General features: G+C 49.1%; 1 protein-coding gene across 3 annotated transcripts in view; it reads right to left on the bottom strand.

Annotated features, from left to right (window-relative positions):
* The window catches only part of CLIP2 (CAP-Gly domain containing linker protein 2), a 45,439-nt gene extending 22,044 nt beyond the window's left edge, over positions 1-23,395 (bottom strand). For all 3 annotated transcript variants that reach the window (XR_015913659.1, XM_088530094.1, XM_088530093.1), the window contains exons 1-2: positions 23,179-23,395; positions 7,679-8,220 (exon numbers count right to left, since the gene is read on the bottom strand). Coding sequence is in view for 2 of the 3 variants with exons in the window: in XM_088530094.1 (XP_088386220.1) it covers positions 7,679-8,220; positions 23,179-23,290 (654 nt within the window). In the remaining variant the exon portion in view is untranslated. The remainder of the gene's footprint in view (positions 1-7,678; positions 8,221-23,178) is intronic.
* Positions 23,396-26,634: the final 3,239 nt, after the last annotated feature.

Consider the following 26,634-nt stretch of genomic DNA (forward strand, 5'->3'; position numbering starts at 1 on the left):
TACAAATTGCTGCTTGTACAGAAGCTATTGATGTTGTTCCCTTAACTATAGGAAGGAGTAAAACATTTGCCAGTAAGTAAAGTATCACGAGAAAGCTGTCCGGCCCAACAGCGCAGGGCATTGAGGAGGGAGAAGATAACACAAGTATTAGGTACTTGACAAGTAACATATTTGAACAGTTTCAGCAAAATTCAGTTCCTCTCATTCATGATCAAACTGCAGTCTCATTTTTGATTCAAGTTTAAAGGAAATTATTCCTTTAATATTAATGTCATGGTTTAATTCCATTCTGACATGTTTCTTTACCTGCATGAGCTCAATTCTGGGAGTAATTCATCATGGCATCCGCTATAGGAACTCACCGTTGCTTAAGCTTGTCAATTTTATATTTATTGAATTTTAATTGGAGATCCTGAGACACATTTGCTTTAACAAGACACATGAGCCTGACTCCACAGAGCCTCATGTAAATGCTTTAAAAATGGGCTCTCTTGGTTGGTATGAACTTCATCTCTCTGCTCAGGGGCCTCTGCTAGAGGACCTCGCTCCTCTGTCTATAGAGGTTTTATGACCGCTCAAGTATGTCCCCATAGATGTTACTTATCTGGGAAAGCTCTTCACAAGTCAGAAAGGAAATGGCCATTGCAATGGGCTCAATACACACGTTCTATAATCTCTATAATCTCTTATAAGGCAGCAATGCGTTCCTAATTCAGAGACATAAACTGAAAGTGTTAAGTGCAAATCAGGTCCAAAATTGCCCCAAATAGAAACATGATTGTTTGCTTTCAAAATAAGATTTTTAATTTTCTTTTTTGAGGGTTAATTATTCTGAAATACTCTCCATGAGGTACACCACATGATCCTACCACATTATCTTCTGTCCCAGGCCTGCCCGGACAGCCTGGTCCCCTCGTCCTCCTGAGGCTGGGGACACAGGTAGGAGCCAACGCTGGGCTGACTCGTACACGTGGCAGCACCTGGGTGTCCCTTCTCCTGCAGGCATGACAGCTCTTACGGATGGAGAGCCCTGAAAACTCATCCAACTCAGGACGTGCGGATTTATTCAGCTTTGACAAACTGCTAATGCTGCTAAAATAAATGATGTATTTTGGGAAAAGCCGCCTGGCAGGGTGTGTGTGAAACCAGTCTCATCTGAGCAGAAGCCTTTGCTTCCATTGGGTGCTTCCACACACCAGAAGGAGAGTGAAGGGCTCTTTGTGTACACCAGAAAGGGTGGCCACAGCACATGTAAGTCCTGGTGCCTCCTGGACTAGCCAGCACCCTCCTGTCCACCTCCAGTCTTTATAAAACATGTCCCAACCCAGCAGGCAGCCGAGCAAGGCTGGTTCCTACTTCACCAACACAACTGCTGGAGCCCCTGGGCCCCTTTCTGTCTGCCTTTGACTAAGGCTATTATCTTCCCAACCTGGCCTTTTTTCATGGAAAGGCCTCCAGTATTTCCCACAGGTGGTCTTTGCCTTCACCTTTATGACAAAGGTTAAGGATGTATCTTGACTGGCAAATCAAAAAATCAGCAGCACATCATTATAGATCAGACACGTTTGCACTCCTCCATGCTCACCGCAGCATAAATTGTATTCAAACCAGTATCCCGGGGCTGAAAGACGATGATGCTATTCCTTCCAGACACCAGAGCTGCTAATATATCATTTCAACAATTTACCAAATTAGCGCCAGGCCCCGTCTCAGTCTGGCTGCTGCAAGGCAGCCTCCCTACAGCCCACGTTCGCTTCTCGCCCTCTGCTCTCAGCAGGACCCAGGGCACGTGGGCAAATACCCTTCAACACTGCTTGGGGGAAAAGAAATGAACAAATGTCACTTATGCCGTGGGGACTGCTGCCTGCGATGCTCTGGGGCCAGCGACGGCCGCAGAGCCCTGCTCGAGCACCCCGGGCGCAAAGCGAGGCTGTTGGCTTCGGCTCCCAAGTCCCTGCGTCTGTATCTGCATCTCTGCTGCGGATTTATTCTGTGCGCTCGCTTGCCAAACAGCTTCCAGGAAATCGAGCGCTGCTGCGTAGAGGGTGGCGACCGGAGGAGCAAACGAGCTGGGCTCCTCTGCAGGGCTGCCCACGGGAAGGGAAAGGACGGAGGAGCTGGAGCAGGGCAGGCACAGGACACTTCTTTTACTGAGAGAACCTTCAGCTACTTCTAATGAGCAGCTTTTGAGCTTGCTCCATGACTTTGGGAGGTTGTGGAGCCACAAGCCAAGAATTCGGGGCTCATTTTCACTGCAAGAGTACTCCTTGCTGCTGCCCGAGCCACAGCTGCGTGCTGTCCCTAGCCTGAAAGCCAAGGCCACCATCCTTCCCCTAGGCACAACAGACACTTCTCACACATCTACCCAGACAAGGCGCCGACCTCCACCTGGCAGTGATAGACACCCCTGTTTCCATTCTGCCCATGGACCCAATGCCCTCTGGGCCTTCCCGTCTGCACAAGAGCTGCACGGGGACAAGCTGGACACCACCACGGACACAGGGCACTCCCGCACGTGTATCCTTCTGGCACCAGGGAAAGCAATGCCCTCTGGATGCGGGAAAGCCTGAAATTGCAGCATCTCCTCCTCGTGACAAACTCCACCCATGTTAATAACATGGTCCATTCTGCCACAGGCGGCCTGCAACTCCTATTTAATGACAACTGCTGCAAATGGAAGCAAAGGAGGGTTTTGGGGTGTGTGCAGGCCCCCAGAGCCCCAAGGGTTAATTTGGCAGCAGGCAGCTGCTCTGGGCCACTTGCTTCCTCTTGGCCCCAGCACAGTGACCGGTGACAGGGAACATCCCTTCTGCGCCACGGCAGATCCGTGCTGCTCCACACCACACAACAGCGACAGCCCTACACTGTGCGGAAGGAACTCGGACCAGGAGCCCCACGTGTTTTCCCATCTTCTGAATCCTGCAAATAACTAGGAACTATCCTTGCCATTAGCCGTCACAGCCCTCTGCATTGACCAAGGACCCACCCACCAATTGCTTGGGGCTCCATGACCTTGGACTATCACACCTGCAGTGGCTACTGCTTAAGTTAAGGCTGCAGTGATCCAGGTGATTTCTGCAGCCTGGACAAGGTCTCCCATTCAAAGATGTGTTTAAAGGCATCTCACAGATGCAATTTTTTGCACTAAGAAGTCGTCTGACTAAGCCGAGGAGCAGTGGGGAGGTGGTTCCTCCTGCAAAGGAAGGAGCGGTGAGCGCAGAATTGACTTGATCACCATCCCTCGGGTTAGGTGTCCCCAAGACCAAAACCCGGCCTGAACGACAGCAGAGCTCACTTAGGGACTCTGCCCCACACACTGTGCTTAAAGCTAAGAGGACTCGTCAGCACAACCCACCAACCATCGCTGTCCAGGGGATGCCGGGGTGGAGGTGATGGGGAAGGGGCTGTGCTCCCGCTCTGCTCCCTGCCTACTTCTACACGCTCCAGCCAGCACCAGCAAGCACTGCGCTCCCTACGGACCGAGCTCAAAACAGGCCATAAAATATTAATTGCATCTTCCCTGAAAACACTACCTTGGTAGAACTAAAGGAATATGATCCTCTTTTCTTTACAGTCTCGTTTCAACTCAGAATAGGCATCTGTAAAGCCCATACAGGAGCATTTCTGCACCTGCAAGACACAAGCAAGGCGGGAGAGCTCAGCCTATTTACCAAGAAAAGAAAGAGCAGAAACCACTCGTGCCCAGCACCTCAAAGACCTTCACAGCAGCCAGGCTTCGGTCTCACACACTGAAATAACTCAGCACAAGGCGACAGCAGCAGAGCAAGTCTCTGCCCAGCTGCAATTCTCCCCACTGGGAAGCTTCTAATGGACGAGATTTTTCACCCAGGTGGTTAAGGTTCTCAGCAGCTTTGGGCTAGCAGATAGAGGCTGGGAGGGTCACAGGGGGACTTAAAGAAAGGAACGTGATTAGTTTATTCATGAGAATTTTCTGCAGCCTGCCCGGAGCCACTGGTTGTCATTCACTGCAAGTGGAAACACTTTGCAGCGTGCAGAGGAGGAATGACTAAAATCACTGGCACAGGGGTGAACCCAGAACCTGTTTCCAGCAGGCAGAACCAGCCGACTGGGCTGGTCCTTGCCTGTCACTCGGCCAAGGCACCGCTCCAGCGTAAGCTTCCGTGTCCGGGGGCTTTCTGCTCCGTAAGCACCGATTTCTGATTCTGCCACTTGCCCTTTTTCTGCAAAAAATCACAAGCCTAGAGCTCACCTGAAGAATACACGGGGCAACCCCCTACAATAATGCATTCGATCAGCAACTAGGACAACGCAGACATTAGTCCTGTTTATTACTAAGTTTTGTTACTGAAAAGAGCTTTCCCAGTGAGGAAGCAGAAGGGTGGCTATAGGGCACGATGCCTCTGCAAAAAGAATTTCTTAATTTCACTAGACTGGGATAGAGAGAAGCAACACGGCAGAGATCTTCCCAAGCAGCTGCTCCATCTCCCTTTCCATCCTTTCTTTTCCCAAGCTGGAAAAAGACAAGCTAGCCTTACCCTAAAAGCAATGCTCTAGTGCTGACCACCAGCATCTGCAAACCACGTAGATCCTCCTCTGGAAGCTCTGCTTTGCTTAGGCAAAGATTAATTGTTCCACTTTCATTTGTCAGACTAAGAAATGATTCTACAATATTAGGGCTTATTTTTTTTCCCCCTCTAATCTCTTTAATGCAGTTTTTGCATCTCTGGGAAAAAGTCCGAGTTGGAAAGTGCCAAAGGCAAATATTATCTAATTCTTCTAATGGAAAGTGCCATTAAGCCACTTTAAGCAACCGCTGCAGAATGGGTCTGTGAACAAAGCTACTGAAAAAAATAAAAAAAGAAACTTCAAGCTGTAATGCACTTTAACAAAGTTAAAGAAAGCCACTAGCAGGAAACCCAGAGCACAGAGCATCAATGCCCACAGCAGCCAAGTGTGTATCCAACAGGACCAGGGGAGACCCCGCAGACTTGTGCCCTGCCAGTGATGCCATTACTGAAAATTCACCTTTTTTATTTGAGACATTTTCATCTGAGACCTTCTCAAATAAAATAATCTTCCAGGAAAGCATGGAGTAAGAGTAACAAAGGCAACTGAAGTCAAAGCTGAAGATCTACTCGGGGAATCTGAGGCAATTCGGGCTAACCCAGAATTCTTGTTTGTATATTCAAATATCAAACACGACTAGCTGATGTCTCTATTACTGAAAAACAAGGGGAAAAAAAAAGGAAGAAGAAAACCCCACCAGCTGCCAAGCCAAGCACATATTACTGGACCATAATGGCAAATGGTTTTCTTGTTGTCATCATTAGCCTCTTGCTTGCCATGCTCTGATGCTGCCTATGGACAGCTCCACGTGCTGAGCAGAGCCGGGCAATGCAGCAACGATCTCAGCAAAGTTATTTTACAGCTTTGGAGGGGGGAACACATCCTGGCAGGCGGGCAGGGAGTGGTTTTAGGAAGGCAGCTTCGTTCAAAAATACTCTCCAAACCAGCACAGGGGTGAGATGCTAACAACAGCTTGTATGAAACGCGATGCAAAGGGTTAGTAGCCTGGTCCCCCCCAAGCTGAGCACCAGGTTAAACGGCCAGACACCGCCAGCGAGCTTGCAGGCAGCCAAAAGAGAGGGATTGGACAATTCAGCAGGACTTGGAAAACGTTATCCCATCGCCTAGCTGGGTCCCAAAGATCTACTGCCAAGATTACTGTAGGTCTTCATGTTTTGCAGTTTACCTTACCTGACTGCTGGTGCTAAAACCGAGCGCTCTGATTTCAGCTGCAGACCTTTCCAAGAGCTGCTCGTAACACGTAGAGTGGGGAAAGGGAGCAAGGGACCAAAGGAGGCCTGAATTGCTGAGGCTCATTTTTTTCCAATTGTACTATATATGTGCATATGCAATATGCAAAATATTAATATGCAACAGCACACATACACGTATTATATATTGAAATATCTCAATAGAGAACATGTGCAATATGTTTTGCCACCCTTCGAGCAGCCTGTGCCATGTGCAGTGCTGCTGGGAAGATGCGGGGATGGCCTGTCACCAGCCCAGAGCTGCTCTAAGGTGGCCCAGCTGCCCGGAGCTCCCCAGGGACCTCAACCCCATCAGCTGGTGCTGCAGCTTGGGATCCCCAGGGATTCACCAAGGATACCACCAGCAGAAGCGCCCGCTCTCCAAGACAAGGCAGTGCATCCAAGACTGCATCGGGTACCCTCTGGCACATGGTCCTCTCAAATTCACCCTGGCCAAGAAACTTGTTCCCAAACAGGCCATTCTGCCACCTAAAGAGCATAGGGAGCCCCGTCAAGATGTTTTGTGAGGCTGCTGGTAGCAGAACCGCAGCGTTAGATGGCTCCTCACAGGTAATTCAGTAGTACAAAGGGAACTGCATAAAATGGATAAGTATTTGGCCCTGAATACTCATCTTGCTCTGGTAGAGACCGGCATATTTTAGGCTAAAACAAAAAACTCAGTCTATTTTTCAATCATTGCTTTGGTCACAAAAAAAAAAATAAAAAAACTACTACTCACCCCAGCACATCCTTGGACTCAGAAGAACACAAATTAGGGATTTGGTAGAAGGTGACATATTAATCATAAAGAGATGGGTATCTCCTACTATAGACCTCAGTATTAGAAATAGATACCCAAAAAGGAAATAACAATCATGTAAAAGGGGAGCCAGACTTTCTCGGACATAGCAGACTGACTGCTTTGGGACCTGCCAGCTCTGTCCAAGAAAGTTACCTTTATCTTTTTATTCCATAGATGCTGCAGGACACACTGTCATGAGAGATCTGTGTTTGAGCACTTGATCCCTCCCAATAGCTGGTATTGCCGTCTGTATCATATACACTAAAAACGAGTAAACTCTGTTTTGCAAACTATAAAACAAACTCAATTTGTCCATGGTTTGATGTTTTTATTTCCCTTTTAAACCCCCACTTACACCCTTTGCTAGGGTATAAATGGTGGCAAAGTTGAGACAAGCTTCTGTTAAGCCATTTATAGCCCAATTAAACCATTTTATCTTAAAGTCATCAGGTATTCTATTTTAGATGATGAAAACACCACAATCAGCCTTAGAGAATCCATCTGTAAGCACAGTGATCTGATTTTCAAAACAACCATAAGCTCCTTTCTATATGGGAGTTAGTGCCATATCCAAAATATAAAAATGCAAATAAATGAAGGGGAAAGATTAAATACAAGAGGATCTTGCCAACACCTGCAGGATACCTATGACCACATGTAACAAGGCCTTTTTTTTTTTTTTGGCAATTTGTGAAAAAGCCTCAATAACATGCCATTGCAGACTGTAACAAAACATACAACGAGTTAAAAAAAGAAAAAAGATTTTCCTCTGCTATTTCCCTCTCAGATTTCAGTTGCACTCTCGAATGCTCCTCTACTGCTTGGGATTCATCCAATATCCACCCTGGAACAAGGTGCCTTGCATTCATTTAAGAGACCTCTCTGTAGGATGCAGCATCCCTGGCCACAGTAAAAAGCAGCTCAAGGTCTGCCTGGTGCAGGCACCTGCGAGAACCATGTTCTGGGGCACAGCTCACCCCACCACCAACCCTTCCTTGCTCTTGTCCCTAAAGCCCAGGGACACTCAGGGACAAACTCTGGTCCTTGTCTTTCAAAGGGAATCCCCACAATAACTCACCAGTACGCGGTCTCCGAGCCTCAGATCCTTCTCCCCTTTCTTCACGGACCCGCTGTCCGAGAGGTTGGACCCGGACTCGTTGCCTGTCTTCATGGCGCTGTTCAAGACGCTCTCGCGCAGGGGGATGACGCGAGTGGAGAGGGGCGGCGTGGCCGTCCCCGAGTGCAGCGACAGGTTCTGCGCCGTGAGGGAGTCCACAGAGTGCGCGTCGCTCCCCGAGCCCTCGGCCACAGGCTGCCGGGTCAGCTTGGAAGGCCGCGTGAAGATGCCCTGCAGCGGCGGGCACTCGAAGTAGCGCACGCCGCCCACGGAGCCGTCGTTCTTGCCCACCGGGTCATCCAGCACCACCCCTGCCCACTGGCCTGGCGCAAACTGCGTCTCCCCGAGGTACTGGATGACGCCCGGCTTCACGCCGTTCACCCAGACACGCTCGCCCACCACGAAGTCTCCCAGGAAGTCATCGCCCACCTCGGCGGCCTTCGGGCCCAGCTTCTCAGCACTGCTGGTGGCAGAGGCGGCAGCCTGCTTGTGGAGAGGCGAGCCTGCGGAGAAGGGCAAAGGGTGAGGAGAAAACACCGGAAAGAGCAGCAAAAATAAAAACAAGGAAGCATCGGGGACCACAACTGGGTTTGCAGATCATTTTGCACCCAAGTAGCCCTGTTACTTGCTGTCTTCCTTGGCTGGAAAGCAGCTGGCATTGAGCATCCCACATTGAGCCCAGTTTTGGCAGGTCTCACATACAACTGCGAGCCAACCTTGAGTCTTTATACCCCCTTATGACACCCATCTTATTTCTGTCACAACACCGAGGGACAGGCTGAGGAGTGGCACTAGTATGAGCAAGTTCAGAGGGGCCGGAGCAGTGGTAGGTGCTAAGATCCAAACAGAGACCTAGCATCACCTTTAAGGAAAGCTGCCAAAGTTCATATTCCATCAGGAACACAGAGACACTGATGCTGAAGTGCCTGGTACCACAGGAATCCAGCCGTGTCTTAATGCTCGGACTAACTGCCTGCATCAAGAGACGCAGCCAAGGGTGTTAACAACTCCTGGAGGAGGCCACAGCTGGCTCTGCAAATTAACTCAGCTTGTGAGGCTGCCGAGACCCTCTTTACTGGAGCAGAAAGCTGTAGGAAGAAGACTAGCAGACTTCTGGGCTAATTTTCAATACACATGGTGCATCTAGAAACAGATACACCATTTATATTGAAAAGCACCCCAGACCCCAGTGCCCTTCCCCATGCTCATGTGTCCAGAGAGAATCAAGCAGCACCCTGAATTGAGCAGCAGGAGCAGGGGGCCGAGGCAAGGGAGCTCCTACTAGCAGCCTTGTTTGCCTGCTTTGGTCCTAGTAACAGCAGGAGCAGAGGGACAGCCCAAGGGAGAAGCCAGTAGCATCCTCAAGAGGACATTTCATTTGCTGGTGGACAAGACTCCTGAAGAAAGTCTGATCATGTCAAACTGGAATGTTTATCTGAAGTGAACTGTGAGATTTGTTCAGCCTCAGCCATCACTACGGCTCAGCCTGCACTGCTTCCCTTTCACAACAGGCCTGACAGATCAAGTTCAGCTCCTAGAAAGCCCAAAGAAGAGACAAGCCCTCACACCAAGACACTTGCTACATCCCTAATATCAGGAAATGGCTAGTATGGAGAACTTGGTTCTGCATTAGATACTGTTAATATTGATTTTGGTTATCTTTAGACTCCAGAGTCAACATCCTGATAAATGACTATGGAGCAATTGCATCAGCTTGTTTGTGTCTGTACTCAATCTGAAGTAGAAGACAGAGCAGTTAAGCCATATTCAAAGGATGAATTTTTAAGATCAAAATCACCTCCAAGCTGCTCACCAGTCTTCTCTTCACAGAGAAAATGAGTCAAGCTCAACTATTCTGTGATACCCCTCTAGTTTTAGCCTCAGTAATACATCTTAGCAAGAGGAAGAGCTGTAAAACCCATCCAGACTGCAGCCCTCACTGTATTTCACTACAAGAGCAGATACCTCCAAAAAGCACTTGGATGGGGAGGTGAGGGCAGAAACAGTTCGCTGGACTCCTGATACAATCCAGTGTCTCCAGAAAAGACAAAAATCTTAGTGGCATTTAATATACTCTGCTCATTTTTAAGTGCCTGCCTGCCAAGACACAGTAATTACCACCTCCCGGGGAGACTGTCTAATTGCTGAAGCCAAAATGCAGCAATAACCGGGAAACGCTGGCAGAGGACACGCTCCAAACAAAGCAACACATCCAGAAATGCAGTGATTCCTTAGCAGGCACTGAAGGAGGCAGAAAGATGGGATTTAAACAAGGAGCTGGCATACGTTCACCGTTTCCATTGTGACCATGTTCTTGGAATTTGAAATTTTACTTACTCTTCATTACCAGCGTATAAAATATCACTAAGTCACCAATTTTTAAATGATTTTCAAACAAGTAACCACATTGTCTGGGACACGGACCTTCCTCCTCACAGCCTTGGAGGGCAAAGGCTACAAAAGTCATCAGCAGTGTGAGGTTTGTGGGGAAAATATCACTAAAATCCTTACAATATAGCCAAGAGACTGCCACATTTTCACAGAACGGTTAAGGTTGGAAGGGACCTCTAAAAATCCTCTAGTCCAAGCCCTGCTCCAGCAGGGACACCCAGAGCACGGGGCACAGGGTGGCATCCAGGCGGGTTTGAAGATCTCCAGAGGAGACTCCACAGCCTCTCTGGGCAAAGAGAGACCGTCCATGGGACCGTCTCTTTGCCCATGAGACATTTTCAGAGATGTTAAGAGCTGTAATGGTCAGACTAGATCCATTCTTCCTGGTTTCTGGTTTGATTAATCCAGCTAATAGTTGACCAGGCAATACCCAGAATAGCGGAAGTAGATTAAAGCCACGATTCCCCCAGCCCAGCATGTCATAATCAGCCCTTTAGCAGACAAAAAGTGTAATGAGTAACTTTTCTCCAAGTCCAGAAATATCTCAGAGCAGCCCAAAGCAGAAGTTAGCTGACAGCAGGAACCAGCGCTAACTTCTGCTGTCTGAAGGGTGCTGCTCTTCAAGACCCATCATCTGCAGATACCATTATCATCTCCAAGTAGCAACTTCAGCTTAGAGAAATCCAACCAAATACTCAATATTCCTGAGCTTTCCCCAGCCTGCAGCACCGAAACATCTGCTCTGTTTCTGCCTCATTTGGATTTGCTGCTTCTGGTAAGAAAGGTGTTTTGTCTGATTCCCCTGTTAAACACAGAGAAGATTCAAGAAAAACTTCCTATCAGCAAAGCAAGGGTACAGATCCTAGACATAAAGTCGAGAATAAAGTCAGACAAGAGAAACAAACCCAACAAAATACAAATCTAGACAAATGGGTTACATTCAGCTCCAACCTCATCCTCAGTAGTCACCTGGCGATGCCAGTGAAGGAGCCGGAGGGACTCACTCAATGTCACTACTGGGCGCCTCCCCTCAGCAGCTCACCTGGAAGCTGGCAGTGGGAAAAACTCTTCTCCTTGGCTTCGGGCTGTGCTGACTCTCTTCCCCTGTCCAGCACAAACCCCTCTTGCTGAGTGAGACGGGAGGACAACTCCTCCTCTCTGCCTCCTTCTCCACATGCAGCGAGCGGGGTCTCCTCCGCTCGGGGCTCCAGCCCATTGTGCACGTTGGCCAGCTCATTATTTCCAGTGTAAATGCTTTTCCTGTAGGTCACAGCACTTTTGGGATTGAACAACAACCTATAAATCAACGTCTCGCACGGCATCCGCTAAGCACGGGTCTTATCCAACTCCACATCTCCACTTTGGGGTTCGTGGGCCACGCAGGACACGCTGCTAAGAGCCTCGGTAGACCTGGCACATGGGGCCCTTTCTGCAAACTCCTTCTGAGAAGTTTAGGGGCCCCATGGACGGTGGACCCCGGGCGCAGACACATCGAGAGCCTAATATGCTCCTCCAAGCCAAGAGCTGAAGGGGCTGCAGACTTTAACTGAAGCTTCAGCCTGTTCCTGTGGCTCTAATAATATATTTCTTTAAGCATATTTAAGCACCATAATTTTCAAAATTTATATATTTTTATAAAAAAAAAAAAGTCCACATCCAACAGAACCACGCTCATTCCACATATTCTCTCATGCCACAGTACGTCACTGTGGGCACGCCTGTACATTTCCTAGCCCTGGACAATTGAAACAAAGGGGAAAAGGACTTTTTTATTATTATAATTGAAGAGGAGGTGGGAGAGGAAGAACTTTGCACAAGCAGCCGTGCGGTGAGCAGCGCCCATGCCCTTCCTGCAGCCCGCTGGACCCCTTTGTAACCTTCTTGCTCCAGAGAGACGTGCCAGGCACCCTGGCTGCCTGAGGAATCAGAAACTCAATAGCCTGTTGTGTTGCCATGGGAATCAGGAGACAGGCAGTTAATTGATAAAATGTAAGCACATTAGATTAAAAAAAAAAAAAGGAGAGAGAAGGAGAAGAGATGCCAGAGTAGCGACTCCTGCCAAGAGGGAGGAAAAAGTGGGAAAATGTGGTATTTACAGAAGAGCTTTACACTGGCCTTAGGAGAGGCCTGTTTTCCCTCACTATTTTAATTTTCAGACACTGCTTTAAACCACAGGGCAAGTGATTTGGCCTGTACCTAACAAAACCTGAACTTGGGCAGATGAAGCACTCTGCAGTCCTGCAGAAGCCGTGCCTGCAGGAACGCCACCACGCCACGACTCGGAGCGTCACCCGTCCCTGCCCGTGCCAGGGGCACGGCCGCGCTGCGAGGGGCACCGGGCCCAGGGAGAGCGGCTCTGCAATGAGAGTAACGAGCCAAAAAGCCATGGGAGCAGCTCTGCCCCCAGCAGCCTGGGCACGAGGGACCTCGGACAGTCCCATGAGCAGGGGACCTCGAGGGTACCTGAAGCCAAGACAGGTTGCCACGTGGAAAGCCCTGCTGCTGCCAGCCAAGAGGAGTAACGTGTGTTTTTTATTGCAGCAAAGATTATGCAAGAGCTTACGAGACAGGGGAGCTCTGTGAGCGCTCCCCGCTTGCCTGGTTCAACGCTCCGGAGATGCCGAGCGGGATCCGGACTCAGCTGGAATGTCACATGCTGCCTCTGTTTCAACTGCAGCTGCACTTGGGACACAGATGCAAAGGATGACAAACTTCCCCCTTGCCCAACATCTCACATATGAGGCGGAGAATATCAGGGCACCATCTCTGCAGCCAGGCCCCGATGTGCTTGAGTCCTTTGCTTTGACCCCTTGCTCTCGCATTACCCTCGTGTGTCTCGGTCTGCAGGGCTGTGTCACCTCCACCCACAGCGCCAGCCAGACTAGAGCTCCCCACTCAGAAGGGGGAGAAAAGGACTGTACAGAGCATCAGCTGAAATGGAAACTCAAGGCTTAATCCCTACAGACCCAGCAGCTGATCTACCACGAAGACACCAGGAGATGAAGCCTGTTGGATTCCCAGGAGCTGCTGGTGGCACAGGGGGACACGCAGCTCCATTCAGCAACATGCAGCCACCCAGGTCTCCCATGGGAGAAGGCTGGGATGCCTGCTGTCTGCACCGGGCTTGGCTACCAGAAAACCTCCCCTATTCCCAGATCCCCATGCAGGAACTGGAGCTTCTCACAGCAGCTTGGATTACGTAAAAACAACAAAGCAGCTGCTTTTTCCAAGATTTATCATAGTCCTTTTGAGCTGCAGGACAAGGCAGATCTGGGGAATAGGGGTTGCTGGAGGAAGCAAAACCTCTCAGGCGAGCGCTGAAATCCCGAGGGGTTCAGGGCCTGCTTGGAAGCAACAACTGAAAGCTGAAAACCTGGGACTGTCATTGCCAATGTTACGGGACATAAACCTAACTGACTGGCACAGGATTTTGCCACTGACTCGTTCGGACAGATATTTGTATCCATGGGGCAGCTGGGAAGGGCTCTGAGCCTCCAACCACGGCGCCGAACAAAGAGTTTCTTTTAAAGGTCTCTGTCAAGAGGCCGACTGGTACCAAACCCGCTCGCCGCGGGAGGACGGGCCCTCGTGGTGCCCGCTGGAGACGGGAGGGATGGAGGAGCCAGGATCCTACTGAGCCTCGCCGGGCTACACAGCATCGGGCCAGCATAGGTCAAAAAGAAACAAACTGAACAGGCAAATAACGGTATCCTTTAGAGCAGTATTCCATTTGCCTGGAAAATAATTAAAAAGCCCCACAAGCTACAGGTCCTGAAGTTTGACAGGAAAAAAAATATGAGTCCTTGTGCCTTCCTGCCCACCCTGCATCAAACCTTAGTCTCTAGATTTGAGCCACAGACCCCCTTTGAGAAGCTAGGGCTGTGCCATAGCAATCCCTGGCATGAGGCTGATAATACAGATTTGATTCTTAAATAAACAAGGACAAAATTGCTTCAATTAGGAAACACTTCCCTTGGAAGCATCATTCAGCATAGCTTATTTTAAGTAGAGGGATGTTTTCCCCTTTTAAATAAACCTGATGTAAACATTTGATATGTTCCCCTCTCTCCAAATCCAAACCAGATCACCTGGCTCAGACCACTGCAACTACAGTACCAAAGAGAAAGAGGTGCATTAGGAAACACTCTGGGATTGTGTACTGTGGCATTCTGTAAAATGGCTCAGAGCAAGAACAGCAACTGGGGGGAGATGCAGTTATAGGGATGACTCCAACCACATGCAGGTATCTGCCTCTGAACAGCCCAAACGCCGGAGCACAGAGCACCAGGAAACTTGCTCTACTCCCACCATGGGCTCCACTTCTTGTGAACCCAGAGCAAAGCTCATTTCTCAAACTCTTCTCTTTGTAGAATGGGCAGAAAGAAGAAAACTTGGGAACAAGCTCCGTTCCAACCCTGGCCTGCAGCCGGCGCGCGCAGTTGTCCATGATTTCGGAAGCTGTGGGAATTCCATAAGTACCCTCAGGGTCTGGGGGGTTGCTCGCAGGGACACGAGGACAGCTGCTCTCAGCAAGCTGATCCAGTGACAAGAAGAAAGAAGAGGGGCAGACGCAGATCTTTAATGAGACATTTACAAATGATTTCCCAGACGGAGCGCTGGGAACAGCAGTCTCAGGACACCTTATCTTGAGCCGCAAAAAAGCAGCCAAGCAAAGCACGGTGCTTGCCCTTGACCAGGGAAAGGATCAGGCAGCCGGGTTTGGGACTCAGTTTGAAATTTCACAGCTTTGGTGTAGAAGTTTTGCCCAGGCATTGCTTGCACACAGAGCTCGCTCAGATGGGCTCCACTGCCACCCCTACCCAGCTGCATTAGCCCTTGGAAGCAGCCAGCCAAGCAGCACATTGCTCAAGCAGGTGTGCACGGAAAGGCCCGTGGCTTAGTCACACGGAAACGATGGCATTAGCTCACTGCCAGTGCAATTGAGAAGGAAAGGTACCAGAAAATAGCCTGGTTTTCTCCCCCAGGACAGTAATTAGGTGATGATCTCATGGAGCTGGCGCAGAGGATGACCAGTTCCAAAGCACAAGGTCTCATGCCTTAAGGATCCATAAGGAGCATGATAAAGGTGTTGTGCTGCTCCATGTGCAGCACTCAGGGTGGTTACTACCTGGACATCACCTGAGCACGCAGCAGCAGGACCAGAGCTCTAGTGATCCAGGGAAAGGAAGGTTAAATCACATGAACAGAGACGGTTCAGATTTTGATGTAGGCACAGATGGGCTAGTCACAGAGTCCTGCTTTTCACCTCTAACTTGAAGCTCATGTATAGGAGTGGCTGCTTGAGTGCACACAGGGATTGCAGCCTCCTCCTCTCCACGCAAGCATCTGTGTATTTATCTTTCTGGTGAGATTCCTCTCTACAAATACTCTTCCTCTTTGCAAAACAACAAGATCACATAGAGCTTTAGTGCCAAGAGCCAAATTCAGCTTCCATTTGAGCCCCTCCACTCCGAGCAGGTCCCATCCATCTCTCAGCACCGAGGATGAGCACGTAACATGCTCTTCACAGCAACTTCTTTGCAGGAGCTCACAGCCTTCTTGCAGTTGCTTTCTCATGCCCCATCTTACAGCTTCTTTTGTGGGGAAAAAAGAAAAAAAAGAAGTAACAACCAACATGTAATATGAAAGAGGGGCCTATTTTCTGAGCAAGCTTGGAGAACAGCAAAGTTCCCACTGTTAATTGAACCACTAGGATGGTACCTGCATAAAAGGCAAGCAACACGCTGTCCGTCTTGCTCATCATTTCTTTCTGGTAGAAAAACTACACCAATTCAACTACACCCTTCCTTTGGATCCTGCCTCGCTGGCCTCCAAGGGGCACTTCAAGAAGCCTTCTGCAGTCTCCCCAGGTCCCAAAGGGAATTGCAACAACAGCAAAAACCCTCTTAATTGCCAAACTATCGCGCATGCAACCCTAGGGCTACGCTGAAACACGGCCCCGATTCATTCCCTCCACAGCCATTTATTTTGCAGCCCCACGCCTGGGTCGGGGCGATACGTCTGCCGCGAAGGACGCACAACCGCCCGGCTCCGCGCAGGCTACGCCGAGCGCAGGTTTGTTGCATTGTTTTCGTTTCACCTAATCTCATAAAAAGGATTTTTCAGAGCAGATTAGCATCGAGGCATCTGCTTTATTCCAAATATCTGGCTTAAAAAAAGCCCAACATCCCAATGAAAAGATAAGGAGATATATATGAACAGAAAATAAGCAAGTTATTTATTTGCAGTAGATACCCTTTTCTGTGAGGGAAGAGGGGGGTAGTCAAAATGCACCCCTAAAAATGTGAGCTATGCTACAAAAATCCAAACCAAACAGCTTTAATATCTCAGTGATCCCATGAAACAATCCATTAAAGCACTTCCAGGACATGAGCGCTGAGCCCGTGCTTCCAAATTCCACAAAACAGGCTTAGTGCATTACGTTTTATCTTTGACCAGAGGTCAACATAATGTAGCAACAATCTGAGGCCACTTTGATCCTACAGATTCTCCTATGCCAAGGGGAAATCTTTCCTTTGATTTCGGTGAATATTGGCTAAGGTTTCTAATGATTAACCTTCACCCTCACTTCCCTGGCTGTAGCTGCGGGCCCACCAGCATTACGGACTCGCGCCAGCCAGGCCGGGCAGGACTCGGTTCATTACATACAAACCATCAGGAGCTGCATGTCTTGGGGAGGCAGATTTTCTTTCCCTACTGCTCTGTGAGTAGTTGCAGAGAGCAGGAGGGTGTCGGGCCTCCATACACCCTCAGTGTGTCCTTGCATCTCACTCTACAGTGAGAGCACGGAACATTAAGGATTAACTGTATCAAATCCTGCTAAGAGCATCTAATGATTAAGACAATTAAAACTAGGCTCTGATTCGTCTCTAGATGTCATCTGTGGAGTCGATTAGATCGAGAGGGATTCAGGGCCCTTTTGGGTTGCTTAGGGTTCATCGAGTCACCTCTCCTTGGAAGAGACATCCTGCTTTGCCATCATGCCAAGAAGCATCTGGCTTCTCTCTCTCATCAGCAAGTTTTCCTGTAGGCAGCCCTTAGAGGTGCATTCTTATTTTCCTTCAGATATTCAACAGCTTCTTGAAGAGCTGATTGCCTGCACGCAGGTGCATGATGTAGCTGTTTCTGCTGGCTGGTACATAAGCTGCTGATATCGGAACAGTCGGGTCTGTTGATATTGGAGCAGTCGGGCACTTGATCTCAAACGATGCTCCTTGGTACCCTGTCCTCCCGAATTCCCCAGCAGCTGAAGATGCTGTGAACGCTGCCCGACAGACCCGTTACGAGAAAGCAGGGCCTAAAAATCAAACTTCACGGGCACCGGGAATGCATTTCCAGTAATGGCCACCAACCAAACTTGAGGAATATCCGTTCATGATTGCAGCCCTGATTTAACTGAGGACAAGACTCGGACCTGAGTGTTGACAACACTCATCACTCCAGGAGGCCTGAAGCAAAACGGCAAAAGGAAGCGTTTGCTAGAAAAACAGCAGCCTCTGGCCCCTTGGCAGGGGGGCTTTTCTTGCAATTTGTCAGTGCACAGCACCCCAGTTAATACTAATCAAGAGCCAAAGCCTTTCTACAGACAAGAATTAGCTCCCTATGGCCATGTCAGTCCATCAACTGCTCCGGACACCGCGGTTCCATTTCTTTTGTTTCAGACCGAACAGTCATTTAGTGTTTTTCATATTAATTCTCACTGCCAAATAAATACATTGATAGCAAACCAGGCAGCCTCAGCACATTCTCTTGCAGCTTAACAGGAAAAACTTATGCTAAAATAATACTAAATGATCACTGATTACTTAAGAATAACCTACCCAAGCCACCTCTTATTACCTAGGCAGAAATTCCTTATCAGTAACTTACTTCCTCTATCCACTTTACTGCAAAATAAATCCAGAGGCAACAACAACAACAACAAAAAAATACTTCTTACTGCTGTGTGTCCAACTGACTCCAACAAAAGCCTGAGAATCTTCAGGGGTCAAATAACTTATTTCCAAGTTAATTTACCAGGATGTTACTGTTAATCCTCCTGCAGATAAGAAGAATGAAGATTTCACACTGAGGAAGAATAAAACAATAATCCCACAGAGAAGCTAAGGTGGTGGTGGTGAGATTTATACTCCTCAGGCAGAATTCATGCAAGTGAAGCTCATTAATGGTGATAGAGCCTATGCAAAGACTCTTTTCTCCATGTAGAAATGCCAGGTCGCTGAAACTGGAAGAGATCCACCAAAGCTGGCTGTATTTGCAAGAAAAAAAAGTGTATTTCATGCATACGAGTATAATATACAGATATATAAGTATGTATTTAAAGATTCCCAGAAGGCTCAAAGTTTGACTGAGCCTCAGCAGAAAGCTCATTCTACACAATTTCCACAGGAAGTCTTTTTCAATTGCAAAGAGGAAACTAAAACAGAACCCAGGGAGTCCAACCTGTCTGGCCCTCTCCGCTGGCCTTTTTGCTTCTGAGGACTGAGGGGTGCTGGGCAGCAAGGTCCTCAAAGAGGCAGCCCAAAATCCCTGGCCGTGCATCCAACTCCACCAATGAAGCCACCCCAGCAGCTGCCAGGCGAGAGGAAAGCTCACATTCCCCGTGGGATGGTGGTATCCAACACCAAGAAATCATCTCCAAGACCCAATTTGGCACTCGCTAAGCACAGAACGGGCACGAGACAGTGGAAACAGGACACCAACCACCCCAAGAAAAGGAGGAACCAGGAGCCAAGTGTGACTAGCTACTCTCTAGCTAACATTGCTCCAAGTTATAAACCCCCTTTGCTACTTGCCTGCCCTAGCGAGCCAGGCGTCTATTGCTCTTTAATGGCCTCGGGAGTGCCGCAATCCGCTTGGCTTTTCAGTGAACAGAAGCGAACAACATTTACAAAGTTGAATTCCATGCCAGGAAATAATAATAGTCCTGTGCATTATTTCCAATGAGAAACAAATGCACATGCATTTACATGAAAATTAGAAGGCATTCCCAGGCTCCTGGCAAAGCTCTTGTGCAGCTTAACTATTAACAGAGCCTGTGCAGTCTCTGGCAAAAATGTTGGGCACCAGCTGAAAAGCAGTTTTGATACCCAGTCGACAGGCCTAAATAGGGTGTTCGGGTCATGGGTTTTTGCACCTGCCCCGCAGAAAGACAGAATCCAGCTGTAAATCTCCAAATCCAGGCTGGGCGCAGCCTCTTTAAGGCTTGCAAAAAATGAAACAGGTCTGGGCTCCTTCGCCTGCAACGCTGACGTCCCCATTACGCAGGTCTGTCTGCAAACACTAGTTTCCCTTTTTGTTATAATTTTTTAATCGAAGAGAAGATTTCAGGACTATAAAAAGCTCTGGAAACGGAGCCAGCAGCGAGGAAAAAGTATGAAATGAAAGAAGCAGAACTTATTCTTTCCTATCACTCACACGTGCTACAACTACATCATCTTCGGTCTCTATGGAAACCCAAAGTCATCCCACGGATCGCAGGGAAAAAGGATATATACACATGCACAGACAGCCCCGTTTAGGATACACACATTTTGAATCTATATCGATCATCTTTTTTTGTTACATAATATGTGAGTTGCCAGGAAGGCACAGACATGTTCCCTTGCCTGGGAAAAGAGGCAGCGGGCGAGACCGCGAGATGCTCTCGACCTTCCACGAAAGGATGTGGACAGCACTGGAGAGAACAACTAGATCAACGCACCTTTGTGCACTTCAGACTGGGAGCAAAACACACCTCACCTGCGCCCTTGCAGACAAGACCGACCAGGTAATGGGAAGGCAATAGAAAGCAAAGAAGGTTTCCAAGCCGCTTGGAAGGTTCATCAGCATCTAATGGCTTTGTAAAAACACTCAGGTACCCCTGGAGCACCTAATCTGGAAGATGTGACGTACAGATGGGGTCTTTCCAAGCTGGCCCTGGGCTACCAGGACTAAAAGCCAACAGACCTCACGCTGCTGTGTTTTAATTCTGCTCTTTGTTAGCTGCCTGGCTTTCTTTTGTAACTGCATCTCGAGTTCAGGGGATTTCCATCCTCCCCCAAAAGGATGGATTCAAACAGAGCAATGGTGCTGCCCTGTATTTACTAATCCAAAACAGACTGGATAACTTCCACCAAGCCGCAGGGTGCAGCTGGGTCACCAAATGCTGGAGAAAATGAAAAAGTCCCTTTTGGCACGTGTTCCTGGTAAGAGGCAGATCGTGGAGAAGCAACACGCGAGTGCAGAAAAATGCAGTATTCTCACATCCCCCCGGAGCCAGACTCCCACGAACCGCCGTATTTATGGAAACTGTTCACAGGCCCCATGTGAACACTTGGAGCCAGCCAAGAGCAGCCGTGGTGTCTGCAGGGCCCTGGGACGCCTCGCACACACCTGCTCCCTTGGAGCTTTTTGAGATCTGCTTTGAATAGGGGAACCCAGGCCAGGTACAGTGACCTCCTCATGAGCAAGAGCAGCTCCCAGGGCTGCCAGGAATCAGCCTGGCTTTTAGGGGCCGGGACACGAGACGATGCATCCAAGCAAGACAGCGGAGCCAGCACAGAGGGAGCTCCCTACATGCCCAAATGTGACCCGTTCCAGGAAGGGCAACGTGCCCTGGCTCCTCAGGCCGCAGGTCTCCTCCAAGCTTGTGTCAGTGTCTGCTGTGGTCCGGGTTTGAGCCGTGCGGATGCTCAGCCACAGGGGAGAGCAGCCACGTTGGCAGAAGAGCAGGTATTTTCCCCTGGGCTGACTGTCAGCGCTGACTGACTGTACCACAACACACGCACCGACCGGGCTGCCGGGATACCCCGCGCAGAGCTGCAGGAGCCACCTGGGCTCATCCCCCCTCCCCAGTCCTGTTTGTGATCAGGATCATAGAATCACAGAATGCTGAAGGTTGGAAGGGACCTCTAGAGATCATCTAGTCCAACCCCTGCACATGCAGGGTCACCTAGAGCACGTGGCACAGGACTGCGTCCAAACGGGTTTGAAGATCTCCAGAGAAGGAGACTCCACAACCTCTCTGGGCAGCCTGTTCCAGTGCTCTGGCACCCTCACTGGGAAGAAATTTTTCCTCAAGTTCCTGTGGAACTTTTGGTGCTTCAGTTTGTGGCCATTACCTCTAGTTCTGTCGGTGGTCACCAGTGAAAAGAGGCCAGCACCATCCTCCTCACTCCCTCCCTTGAGGTACTTCTAGACACTGCTCAGGTCCCCTCTCAGCCTTCTCTTCTCCAGCTGAACAGGCCCAGCTCCCTCAGCCTCTCCTCATAGGGCAGATGTTCCAGGCCCCTGATCATCCTTGTGGCCCTGCACTGGACTCTCTCCAGCAGCTCCACATCCCTCTTGTACTGTGGGGCCCAGAACTGGACACAATACTGCAGATGCGGCCTCACCAGGGCTGAGTAGAGGGGCAGGATTCCCTCCCCCAACCTGCTGCAGAGGCTCTTCTTAACGCACCCCAGGATCCCATTGGCCTTCTTGGCCACAAGAGCACACTGCTGCCTCATGGTCAACTTGTCATCCACCGTGACACCAGGTCTTTCTCTGCAGAGCTGCTCTCCAGGAGGTCGCTCCCCAGCCTGTAGTTACCTGCAAATAACTCCCTGCCACATTCGCAATTATAAACCCAGCAGGAAGTGCCTGGAGATTTGCAGCTGGCAGCTAAAAATAAATCCCTGCACTGGAGTCCTTCAGGTTCATTAGAACCCAGCCAAGTGCGAGGGGGAACAACAGGGAAGCGCAAGGGGACTGCAAGACAACTTCCAAATAAACATGCTGATAAACCCTATCCTAGATTTCCTCTGCCGGTTTGTGCTTCCCTCCCCGCAAAGAGATAATGAAGCTTCCAATGCCATGGATTTAGATGCTAAATTGACTCTTTCTGATACTCAAATCTATTCAAGCCGGAACATGGAGGGTGTTAATGAGACCAGCACACGTTCCCCAGTGCAATGGAAACTTTACACAGGTCCCTCCTTCTAGCTCCTTCAAATAACCACCTCTATACCAGCCTCCCAAGAGGCAGCATCAATGGGTCACTCGTTTTTGCAGTATCTTAATCATAGAATAATTTGCCTTGATGTAACAAAAAACAAACACTGTGCAGCATTATCCCTGTGCTAGAAATACTGCGGTGCCAGCACAAGGCCTGGCTGCTTCTGCCAAATACTATTTATTATTGGGGATGAAACAGAGCAAGATAATGAGGCATGGGGGTAGTGGCACAGATCATGATGGGACTAAAGAGTATGGACAGATTAAGAGGAAGTCAGCAATGTTCAAGAGAAAAAAATCTCCATCAATAAAGTCAGGAGGAAAAAGTGCTAAACAGAAAGCATCATTAACTCTTTTGAAGTGTTAATTACCCTGCGTGGCTTATGCATACACTGGATACAGATAGACAGTAAAGCACATGTGTCTAGGTATCATTCATATCACAGTCCTTCAAACGATTCTGTTCAAACAGCTGCACTTAGTGATTTGTCCTGTGCTGATTACTTCAAATAAGTGCCTGGTTCTTGTTCTTATATCACGACAGGCCAGAAGCACTGGCTATAGGAAGGTGCTTGAGATGGTCATGGGTGAGGTTCTCATTTACTTCATTATCACCAGCCCTTCAAACGTTATTGCCCTTAGAATCACACATCCTCCACACAGAATGTCTTGCAAGACAGCACCACATTTGGACACCACATTTGGACAGCCCTATCACCTACACAATACTTTGTCAGCTCTAATTCTGCCCACATTTGAGTCATGGACTATGCATGGTTTGCAACAGGTCCAATTGCTAGAGCAACCTCACGTGAGCAAGTGAAATGGGAGGCAGCACCTCCTGTTATCAGCAAACACCGGAGGACCCATCCATCCTCCACCCACTGCACAACCTGTTTGGTGCATTAGTTGGGAGAAAGGCCATTTATTCACCCCATTACACTTGATTTGATCCATGCTCATGGTCCATGTACGGACAGATGGGGAATTTCAACCCCTGCTGAACACTGGCACCACTGGACCTTCTGCCTTCAAATCGGGTAACCGCCCGGGTTGCTGAAGGGTGTCCTTACCTTCCTTGGAAGCAGCGGTGACGGTGGCTGCGGCCGTCCCCACCGCCCGTCCCACGGGGCTGGAGTGCTTGCCTGCCCGGCCGGGGATTTTAAGCCCGCTTGGCTTCAGCATGTTTGTTGTCTCCTGTATCTCAGGCTAATAACTGACGGTGTCAAAGAGCTGTCCCAGTGTCACAGATCAGGCTTCTCGATGATGGACCCTTCCTTCCATCGTCACAGACCTGGAAGAGAGGAGCAGAGCATGAGGAAAGCGGAATGGGCTGGGAGCACCGACGCAGCTTCCCCAGAGCAGTGCCCATCTCTCCAGGCACACGCTGGGGATCAGGCCCGCTGCCTTAGTCTTGTTTTTCTGCACTGCCTAAACCATGGTGATAATTTCCTTTCCTCTCCTATTTTAATGTCACGTTCTTGATCCCCAACATAGGAGACTCGCTTTGATTCTGGATCAAAGCTGACACCCCCCCAAACCACCCAACAAAAATTTAAACTCAGTTTGTGATTTAAGTGTCTAAAATTGTTGATTTGTTTTAAGCTCTAAAGGCTCAGCTCACACATCAGTCAGGACTTAGTTCTACTGCTCTAGGCGGGCATCACTGGGGCCTTCACCAAAGGGATGCTCCAACCCTTTCCACTTGAGTTTTATTGCAGGCCCCTATTTCCACGAGACTTCAGCTTGGTCTTCTCAAGCCAACAGGAGCAAGTTCAGCCAAGGTCTGAGACGGGGCTTTCAGCTCCTCTCCTTACTTCAGACAAAAGGTGTCTGACCCCATGGATTTGCAATAAAGCTGAAAATCAACTTTCTGAAGTCCATGCATGGCTTTACCAACAGCTCTTTAGCGAAGTCGCAGAAGAGTCCCTTCCCGGTAAGGCAGCAGGAATAAAATCACCAAATTCCTTGCGAGCATTAACTAGCACACAGCTCCTCAAGCAAAAAAAAGTTTCACAAAAGAAAAATAAAAGAAAGGAAATGACTAAAGGTCTCAAGAAAAGAAGAAGAAAAAAAAAGCATAAACATTGCTGATGACAAAGAAACGATTAAAAAAATGAGACCATCAGCCAAAAGGAAACCACAGTTGGCTGACTAAGCAGACTGGGACCTGGGAGAAGGTGCCCAGGATGAAAGCCAGGGACAGCGCTGACATTAAGGACAAAGGGAACTGGAAGAGGAGAAGAGCAAGGAAGAGCTGGGAGATGGGAGGATGCCCGGATCCGCTCCCAGGCCGGGATGGGAGACGGGACCGCAGCACTAGGAATTCGAGAATGAGCACGGCAGAGCCTTGCAGATGCTGCAGGAAGGGCAGGAAGTGATTAAGGCCTGAGTCAGGGTTTGAGCCGGGCTGGATCCCAGCACGGGCAGACTGGCTGCGCTCCAGGGAAAGCTGCGAGCAGACACCGAGGAGGGGAAACCACAGGGAGAATTCCAAAAGTGTATTCCTGAGGGCTCGCACACATTCGAGAGACCAAAAAGCGTTTTGGTAACTGAGTCACTTGTCCCACAGCAGCTTAGAGACGCACAGGAGGAGAGACCCAAAGTTGGAGAGTGAGGAGAGCCCCAGTGAAAACCCAAGGGCTTGAGTCCTTTCTCTCCCCCCATAAAGTACTCCCAAAAACTAGAATGGCTTCAGGTACTTACAGCCTGCAACATCTAGCAAGGATTTATCATGCACAGAAGCCAAGGCTGTTTGCAAGAAGCTGGATTCTTAGATCACATCAGCAGAAACAACAAACAAGAGCAACCAGATCTTGCTATAGAAGAGAGAAAACAGCCAGTGAGGACTGGGCGCTGCCACAGAGCTGGACTCGGGGCTGCTGCCAGTTCCAGCCTGTTTAACATAACTCAGGGAGAAATCGTCATCTGGAAAGGAGAAGCTTTGCTCAGCCTGCTTGCATTTCTGCCCGTACAGCGACCAAGCACCTTCTGCCCTCCCTTGTCCCCCTCACCCACCTCTGCCACCTTCACTCTGACGTTTTTTCCCCACAAGCTGCGGAGCTTCTTGCGGCATTTGGGCTAAAAGAGCCAGGATGTCAGTTCCTCCAGACAAGACACAATAGCTGGGTTGAATCCCCAGCCCTGAGTCAGGCTCACATTAGGGAAAAAAAAAAAAAAAAAAAAAAGAAAAAAGGATAAAACAGGAGAGGTTTAAGCAAGGTGGGAGGGAGGAGAAAGATCTTACAGTTCCGCAGCCCCCTCATAAAGGGAATCTCTTGATCCAGAGATTTGCAGCAAGGATCAAGCCTTGGGAAGGCAATTGGCTTAGCTGGCTGCTCTGGTTTGTTGCTTATCTCCAAAGGGACAGCAATGTTGGGGTCAGTGTCCCCCAGCCATCCAATATTACTGAAGTTCAGCTGGCCACCTGGGTCACAGGATATCATTCTGCTCCTTCTTGGGATGCTGGATTTTATTTTTAAGCAGGAGAAGAGAGAGAAATAAGCAGAAGTGCCCTGTGACTGCACAAAGATTTCCGCCAACAACCCCCGTGCAAATGCATTTGCCTTCATTACACTGATGCCAAAAAACAAGGGAATCACAAGGGTGCCAAGTAAACTGCTCACCAAACTGAGAGCTGCTTTTATTCCAGCCTATAGTGACCATACACAGTGCTCTGTCACACACAGTGGGGCCTTCGTGCCACACACGATACTGAGGGGATTTCTCCAGGGCCACCCCAAGCACACCCAGCTATCCTGCCCCAGGTATGTTCACTACACGGGTCACATACAAAAAAGCTCAATATGGGTTAACTCAAAATTTCATCTTCAATAGCCATAGAGGGATCCAAGCCTGGAAATGAGGACCTGTACACATCGTGCATGGCATGAGGAAGCAAGAATGAACTCACGTAAAGCTGCTAGACTACAAAGCTTGTCAGAAATACACACCTAAAAATAAATGTCTGGGCAGTTTTAAAGGGGTCTGTACGTACTGCTAGGGTCAGGCATGCAGGAAGTTTCCCCCCTGATTCAACATAAAACATAGGAGCAGCTTTGGAGCAGCTCCAAGTGCTTGGGACATCACATTACACGAGTGGGACATCACCACCCCCTAGAGGAACAGGGCCTGGCGCGATCCGAGTCTCACAGTAGCTTCCAACCAATTGGAGGAGCTTTGGGGTTGCAGAAAGATCCCAGATCTGGGACACTGGCCAGTATCTCCATAGAGCGCTGACCTGCACCATTAGAGATAACTGCTTGTTCTGAGCTCCTGAGCTGCTCAACGTTGATGCAGCTCGAACCTCCCACCAGGGCGGTTCAGAGCTAAGAGCCCTTCTGAGAAATCCCTCCCCAGCAGGAGATGCCATGCACAAAAAATACGTTGCTGAAGGTAACAGACAAGAAATGTATTTTCTTATTCACAATATCATTTGCGCAAGCTGCAAATTACAGAAATGTGACCTTCTCCCAACAGTGCAAAAAAAAAAAAAAAAAAAAAAAATCCATCTGACTCTGTAGATCCTT

This window comes from Tinamus guttatus, unplaced genomic scaffold (genome assembly GCF_059628265.1).
Source record: "Tinamus guttatus ecotype Peru unplaced genomic scaffold, ASM5962826v1 Tinamus_guttatus_pri_ptg000356l, whole genome shotgun sequence".
Taxonomy (NCBI): domain Eukaryota; kingdom Metazoa; phylum Chordata; class Aves; order Tinamiformes; family Tinamidae; genus Tinamus; species Tinamus guttatus.